This window comes from Salminus brasiliensis, chromosome 14 (genome assembly GCF_030463535.1).
Source record: "Salminus brasiliensis chromosome 14, fSalBra1.hap2, whole genome shotgun sequence".
Classification (NCBI taxonomy): Eukaryota; Metazoa; Chordata; class Actinopteri; order Characiformes; family Bryconidae; genus Salminus; species Salminus brasiliensis.
The window spans coordinates 34583484-34592114 of NC_132891.1; the positions used below are offsets into that span (position 1 = coordinate 34583484).

Below are 8631 nucleotides of genomic sequence, written 5' to 3' on the forward strand. Positions count from 1 at the left end.
AGCTGGGACGTCCGCTTTTATTTATTATCTCTGGAACTCCCAGGCATGGCTGACTAGGGCATCAAGGGGGCATCGACCCTGCTACCTCCCGATGAAGAGGTTAGTGCTTAGACAGCTGCAACCCTTTGGGAGCCTGGTGTTAGCTGAAACGTCCACTGCCCACCCAGAGAGAGAAAGCAAGCAAGGCCAATTATGCTCTCTGGGACTCCCGGGCACAGACGACTACAGCATCGAACCTGCTACCTCCCGATAACAAGGTTAGCGCTTAGACAGCTGGGCCACTCAAGAGTCTTGTGGAGGCTAGCATTGTGCTAAGTGATGAGGAGAGGAAGGCCCATCCTACCCACCACTAGCCAGGCCAATTATCTTCTCTGGGACTCCTGGGGATGGACGACTATGGCATCAAGAGGGCGTCAAACTTACTTCCTCTTGATGGCAAGGCCAACGCTTAGACAGCTGGGCCGGTGCAATATATTAGTAGACCGCGAACTTTGAACTCGACTCGGTCGAAAACAAACAAAAAAACAAACAAACAAACAAATGAAACTCACAACCCAGAACCAACAAGCTGATAATAAGTGAAGATTAGAAGGCAGGAGATTTTTGGTCTGGGAGATTGAAGATGTCTGATGATGAAGAGAAAGAAAAAACAACCACTTGTTCCCTCAATGATAACTGATACTTTAAAGGGGAACTCCACCAACTTTTCAAAATGTCTCCTAAATTAAATCATTCAAATGTAAACATTCATTCAGAGTGGGTTTGGTGTGAGAGACGAATCCCTGTTGAGAAACCTCATAACTTAACATAATAAAGGATTTCTTTACAGTGGTGGCGAATGGAATCAGGCCTCATTAAGCCACCATGACAACATTAAGCCACTTTATTAACCATCCAAACCTACGAGTGAACCTACGTGAATCTTTTGTGTTTTGGAAATATGGAAGATATTCAAGATATGAAAAGAATATAAATTTTTTTCTTAGGGGACTATTTTGCCTTACTACGCCCTGCATGTTCCCTTCCACTGCAATCTGATTAAAAATATCAATATAAATATGTTTTTAGCCAAAATCTAATCTCTAAACTGTCGTGAAACGATGTCTCAGACATGATGCAGTGCATTCCCAACCGACTCATGTAATAACTTCCTCAGTGTTGGAGCTTTTAGAGGCTTCAAACTTTTCAGACGCCTGGTTCCATTCCCCACCGCTGTGACCGATTCTGACATTTGAGCATTTTTCACACCTTAACCTTAATTATGCTGAAAAACTGACGGAGTTCCCCTTTGACCATGTAAAAAGACCACAATCTGACCATGTCTTAACCATAACCTGGAACTTGTAGTTGTTTTTTTGTGTAAATGACTCTAACAAATACCTCTGAAAAAAGAACTACAAATCCCAGCGACAGGCGATTATCCACGTACCCGAACCAACGCCACCGTCTCTGCACCCCACAGACATGCTGTAAATACACAAACGCAAAATAAACGAGAAAATAAACAACCTTCCTGAATTCCTGAACAAACGACTGGTCTATTCTCCTGAGTGCAAAACCTCGTCAGTTACGGTTCAAACCTCTAAACAAGACACGACATAGCAAAAAAACCCTCTTTACATCCGCATCAAAATTCAAACCATCAAATGAAAAAAAGAAGAAGAGAGAAATAACTTTATAGTTATTATAAATAAATTAAACAGCCATCCAAAGCATAAGGAGGCGGAGCTTCAGGATGGCCCAAGTGCTGGTAAAATCTGTATAAACAGCGTGCTGCTGTAGCCCTTTTTTAAACATGATGAAGTAGCAAGTGCTGAAGGTACGTGAGCCAGAAACTGAGAAATATGAGGCATTGCAGGGCTGCATGATGGATCGCTCGGCACGTCATTATTGCGATGATGGCCTTTGCGATAGTGACCCACCAGGGACCTCTAAGCCACCAAAGTGACCAACAACATCTTGGCCAGTTCCAGGTTGCAGAAGGTTTCTCTGGGGGTTTTGATGAATCCAGGCTTTCATGTGACCCAAATCATGGCGGTCAGGCTAATTTTTCACCACTAATTAACTAGTTAACATTTATTAACTATATAAATGTCCCTTAGCTTTATATCTCAATACGGAATTCGGTCCATATGGTGCAGCCCCATTTGTATAGTATTGAGTGCCTGATGTTCCTGATGTTCCAGCAAGGATGCAGGTGCTAAAGTAAAGAGAACAAGAGAGCTAAAGCACAATATAACCCCGCCCCCCCAATTTCATCTGCACCATCTGCACCATCTGCTCTCTCTTGCTCTCAGAATTCCAGTGGGCCGAGGTCGCTGAAGTCGCAGTCGAACAGTTCGCTAATGCCCTCGTGATCCTCCAGCCCGAAGTGGTAGTCCTGGCTGTGGGGAGGAGATAAGCTGATGAAGCTGTCTATGGGCAGGCCGAAGCTGTCCCCGACCGCACCGGCCAAAGAGGCCCGCTCCAGCAGGAAGTCCGACGAGCCCAGGGCTGGGAGATCGAAATCAGGCATCTCGCAAATGCTAGAGAACGGATCCAGGAACGACTCTGAGGGAGGGTGAGAAAACATGGGGTCGAGGAGTTAGTGCGTGTGTGATAGAACCAGAGTAAGTCCTTCGTAGCTTTGAGCCGGAGACAGAGCTGGACAAATCCAACGTCCAATACCAATACCACTAGGATAGGAACCCGGGGGTGTCGTGATCTTAACCACTGACCTGTCTCGCTTTCCAGAGGAAGAGGCGAGGTGCTCGGAAGAGTCGATGGAGTCGAGGCCGCTTCCTGTGTGGTTGAGGCCATTTGGGGAGGACTGTGACTGGACGATTTGGCTGGACTACAATCTGTTACAGGACTGCAAACCCCAGAACTGTCCTCAGGACACAGGAAGACGTCGATGGGGCCGTTGGCGCTCTTCAGAGAGATCTGATAGCCCTGAGGAACCAAGAATGATTGACATTTACATTTATGGTACTTGGAGTTAGGAGTCTTGCCTAAGTCTTGCCTTGTTATTGGTAGAGTGGTGGGCTTGCCTGGCCAGGGAATTGAACCCTAGTCTGCCAAGGGAAAGGTGGTGGTGTTACCCACTAGGCTATACAACCGTCATTGGTGGTTACGTTACACACACTTACAATGTACCAACGAGTTTCTGAATACCTGACTGGGCTCCGTGATGGACATCTGAGTCTCGGGAGGGGCTCTGATCACCATGACGATTTGATCCGGAGGGTCCACTGTATTCCGCAGATCCTGACACCTCACATAGCCCAGCGTAGCTTCGAGTTAAAGACAACGCCACAGACTTTCTGAGGTCTAATTTCACCAGGATTGCTCTCTCCTGCACACCCCTGACCAATCACAAGGCTAACATAGCTCCACCGTGACTGGGGGAGCGGCTGCCCTGCATGCTCAGTCATCCCTCACCTCCTACAGTGCTGAGGCGGGACGTCCCATCTGTCCCTAGAAAGGACGGGAGGTCCCCACGCAACACTATAGCTAGGGAGCTCCACTGCCCACTCATACCTAGCCCTACAGGCACAGCGCCACGTAGCCGGCCGCCAAAGCCGAGAGACAGAGATGCAGAAAGGCTACTAGACTGGACAGGAGGGACGAGGGCCAGGCGGGGCAGCCACTCCCCCAGTCAAGGCTTGAGCTTGTGTCTATGTATCAGAACCTCAGTATAGCTTAAAGATCTGTTCAGAGTAAACAAATGAAAAATGCAACGTCTCAGGGCTGTGTGTGCGTTGCCATGGTCACGTAAACAACCTTTATTCACCAGTGATAGAGGGCTGTCAGTCACGCGCGCTCATTAGAATATTAAAGCCACGCCCAGACGGTTCTCAGACACTCGACACTCAGTTTGGCATTATACGAAAACTTCAGTATATCAGAATGTGTTCCCAGGGGCTTTCGAAATAAAGGTCCTCTAAGGGTTCTTTGAGTGATGCCATAGAGGAAGAACCATTTTCGTAAAGGAGCTGTGAGTATGAAGAATCTTTAAGCTGGTAGAGAACCTTCACAGTGGGTTCTTTAAACCTTTAAGGGATTTCTCATACATATATTTCTCTGTAGCATCGCTAGCAGCGTTGTTTGTAAGAGTGAAAGCAGCTAGAAAGGATATTTCTTGTTGCTGGAGTCCTCTGTGAGCAGTCTAAGCTGCAGATTGCACTTGTTGATGAGTTCATCCAGCTTATCTTCAGCTTCAGACAGGCCAGACACCTCCCTCTGCAGCTCCTGATGTCGCGCCACTGACGCTCCGTCAATGCGATTCCCCCTAAACAACACAAGCACAAGGTAGCTTTAGAAATTCAGGGGAAAGCATTGAAACTCTTGTTATTATTATATGAGTTAATGTGTGTGTGTTAGTGTTCATTAACATACTGTAGCCTCATGGTTTCATAGGTATGTTCACCCTCACACACACACACACACACACACACACTGCAACAGTCCTACAACTTAAAGTTCTACTTAAAACCCACCAGCCACGACAGCCCCCAACATCTTAAAAACGTCAGGATCAAACGTTATTAGCACACATTCATCCAACTTTGACAACTTTGTCCAAACTTTTGACTGGTGCTGTATGTCCATATTTATTTCCACCAGGGTTCACCGCATCCACCACAGGAGGAGGCCAGCAGAGCGCTGGTGGACGTTACTCACAGCCACTGGATGTGGTTCTTCGACTTCTTGGAGATGAGGTGGATGCCCTCCAGCACATTGGTGATGTCGTAGATGCGACGCTTCTGGACGTCCAGCACCTGCGAGGCCCAGTTCAGGTCCACCACCCCGTCAGCAGACTTGGCCAGCAGGTCCAGAAAGCGCTTGGTGGTGAGGTTCAGCGATGTGTCATAGCGGGACTTCTCTGTGGACGGTTCAGGGAGGAGGGAGCAGAAAATGTGAGACGCAGAGAAGGAGAAGTAGCAGACGTTTAGGTCTGAGGGTCGCGAAGACTGACGTTCAAGGCTGATGCTCTGTGGCGGGATGGTGTGCTTACCTCGGGGAGCGGGTGTAGCTGGGGGGGCTGGGATTTGTGATGGCGGTCCACTACTGCTCAGGTACTGGTGATCACTGTCCAAATCCAACTTTCTCTTCACCTGTTGAAGGAAGCGAAGGCAATAAATAAATAAATAAATAAATAAATACTTTAAACGTACTGGTCAAAAACTACTTTATGATCCTATGAAATATGAAGTATTATGGCTTCATAGGATTAAGTTGTATAAACAATGCTAATATCAGTGCTAATGACTGCTGTAGTACTAGAAATAACAGTAGCACTACTAAAAGCAGTACTAGTAATAACAGCAGTACTAGTATTCCTAGGCAAATGCTAATTTCAGTACTAGTAGTTAGGGAGCCATATTAACACAATAATCACAGGTCATAATAACACTTGTAGCACTAGTAACAGCATTAGTATTAGTATAAGCTGTAATTCTAGAAATAACAGTCCTGTTATTAGTAACTGCAGTACTAGTTGTAGCAGTTTTAGTCTAGTATTAGAAGTACTAGTAATAGACTATTAGCTACTGTAGAACTAGTAATGGCAGGAGGTGCAGTACTAGTTGTAGCAGTTGTAGTTAAAGTAATAACAGATCTTTTTAGCAGTAGAAGTACTCAAAATAATAACATTACTAGCTGTAGTACTAGTATAACACCAGAAGTAGTTGTAATACTAGTACTATCAGCTCTAGAAGTACTAACAATGACAGTACTGGTACTTATAGTACTACTAATATCATTTATAGCAGTATAGTAGTACTAGTAATTACAGCTCTAATATCAGAACTACGTAATAGACTAGTAGCTATTGTTTTACTAGTAATGAAAGCAGTAACAACAACTCTATTAGCAGCAGAAGTACTATTAGTATTATTAGTAGTATTAATAACAGCACCAGTATTAGTACTAGTACTTGCATTAGTCATAATAATAGGTATAACTGCAGTAATATTAGTTGTAATTCTAGTAATAACTAACTACATTACTAGTTGTTGTTGTACTAGCACTAGGTACAAGCGGTAGTACTAGTAATGATGGCAGTAGTGGCTGTAGTACTAATTATATCAGTTGCAGTACATATATTTTACTAGTATGTGCAGCTCTAGTATCAGAAGCACTAGTAATAGACTTGTAGCTATTGTAGTACTAGTAATAACAGCAGGTGTAGTACTAGTTGTAGCAGATGTTTTACAGATCCATTAGCAGTCGAATTGGTAGTAAAAACATTACTAGCTGTTGTACTAGTAATGGCACCAGACGTAGTTATATTACTAATGTAATTTATACCAGTATATTAGTACTAGTAATTACAGCTATTTTTAGTACAAGAAGTACTAAAAATACACTAGTAGCTATTGTAGTACTAGTAATGGTAGTAGGTGTAGTACTAATAAGAACAGCTCTAGTATCAGTACTAGTCATAGACTAGTAGATATTGTAGTACTAGTGATGGCAGCAGGTGTAGTAGTAGTTGTACCAGTTATAGTTCTAGTAATTACAGCTTTAGTATCAGAAGTTCTAGTAATAGAATAGTAGCTATTGTAGTACTAGTGATGGCAGCAGTGCAGAACTAGTTGCATCAGTTGTAGTACTAGTGACTGGTAACAGACTAGTAGCTATTGTAGTACAAGTAATGGCAATATGTGTAGTATTAATAAGTACAGCTCTAGTATCAGTACTAGTGATAGACTAGTAGCTATTATAGTACTAGTGATGACAGCAGTTATAGTACTAGTAATTACAGTTCTAGTATCAGACGTACTAGTAATAGACTAGTAGCTATTGTGGTACTAGTAATGGTAGTAGGTGTAGTACTAATAAGTACAGCTCTAGTTTCAGTACTAGTGATAGACTAGTAGCTATTGTGGTACTAGTAATGGTAGTAGGTGTAGTACTAATAAGTACAGCTCTAGTTTCAGCACTAGTGATAGACTAGTAGCTATTCTAGTACTAGTGTTGACAGCAGTTATAGTACTAGTAATTACAGTTCTAGTATCAGATGTACTAGTAATAGACTAGTAGCTATTGTGGTACTAGTAATGGTAGTAGGTGTAGTACTAATAAGTACAGCTCTAGTTTCAGTACTAGTGATAGACTAGTAGCTATTATAGTACTAGTGATGACAGCAGTTATAGTACTAGTAATTACAGCTCTAGTTTCAGTACTAGTGATAGACTAGTAGCTATTATAGTACTAGTAATGGTAGTAGGTGTAGTACTAATAAGTACAGCTCTAGTTTCAGTACTAGTGATAGACTAGTAGCTATTATAGTACTAGTGATGACAGCAGTTATAGTACTAGTAATTACAGCTCTAGTTTCAGTACTAGTGATAGACTAGTAGCTATTATAGTACTAGTAATGGTAGTAGGTGTAGTACTAATAAGTACAGCTCTAGTTTCAGTACTAGTGATAGACTAGTAGCTATTATAGTACTAGTAATGGTAGTAGGTGTAGTACTAATAAGTACAGCTCTAGTTTTAGTACTAGTGATAGACTAGTAGCTATTATAGTACTAGTAATGACAGCAGGTGTAGTACTAGTAATTACAGATCAATTAGCAGTAGAAGTGCTAGTAATAACATTACTAGCTGCAGTACTAATATTAACAGCCCTACAAGCAGTAGTACTAGCAGTATTATATCGGTTATAGCCGCTGTAGCACTAGTAATAATAGTACTAGTAATAATAGTACTAGTAATAATAGTACTAGTAATAATAGTACTAGTAGTTATAGTACTAGTAATAATAGTACTAGTAGTTATAGCACTGGTAGTCACAGTTCTACTAGCAATAACAGTAATAATATCAAAAATAATATTGATAATCATGCAGATCGATTAATTATCGATTAACTGCAGTACCGGTGGTCGTCCCAGCGTGGGTCTCCGTGTCTCCTGCAGGGGGGCGGTGGTGGTCTGCGGAGTGGCGAATAGCAGGATGTCCCCGCCCGCGGGGTGGACTGCAGCCGGGTGGAGGTCCACACTGCTGGGGGTGGAGATGATCACAATCTGGTGCTCGGCGTTCAGGTCGATACTCCCGCTGTTCAGCAGCGACTCGAAGTCCACCAGGAGGTCCTCGGACGTGTGGCCCGAAATGAACGTCTCTGACATGTTGGGCCGTGTGTGTGAGAGTGTGTGTGTGTGTGTGTGAGTGTGAGTGTGTGTGTGTGAGTGTGTGTGAGTGTGTGTGAGTGTGTGTCTCTGTAAAGACCCTCGGATTCAGGCAGTCAGTACAACAGAGCAGGAGCCTGTCCTGAAATGCTGTGCAAATCCACACCGCCCTGCTGGAGGAACCATGTTTACAGGTTCTAGATAGTCTAGAAGTCAGATATCTATATTAGCAGTTATTTATATGTTATTTTATACATTAGCTGAATATAATACTGACTTTAATGCGGATACTGGAGGCTTTCATTCATTTAGATCAGCCAGCTAACTAAACAAGCGACGCCAGCTAACCAACTGGGTCAAGGTCAGCCAGCTTTCAGGGCCAGGAATATAAAGTTTTAACAAAAGCAGAGGAGAAAAAGTTGCTTAAGGTGAATATAAACGTGAGAAAAGAGCATTTAGGCTTTTAAAGACTTTGTAAAGTTAAGGGAACAGCGCTGGGGACCGCAGCTGTCAGTG

At 43.2% G+C, this 8631-nt stretch overlaps 1 protein-coding gene across 1 annotated transcript; it reads right to left on the bottom strand.

Moving 5' to 3' along the window:
• Positions 1-227: 227 nt before the first annotated feature.
• On the bottom strand, positions 228-8631 carry e2f1 (E2F transcription factor 1). Its single transcript, XM_072696897.1, has 7 exons — positions 7867-8631; positions 4997-5096; positions 4663-4864; positions 4118-4270; positions 3154-3268; positions 2718-2931; positions 228-2550 (listed from the first exon to the last, which is right to left on the bottom strand). Exons 1-7 carry the CDS (start codon positions 8113-8115, stop codon positions 2294-2296), a joined length of 1290 nt encoding a protein of 429 aa, XP_072552998.1. The 5' UTR covers positions 8116-8631; the 3' UTR covers positions 228-2293.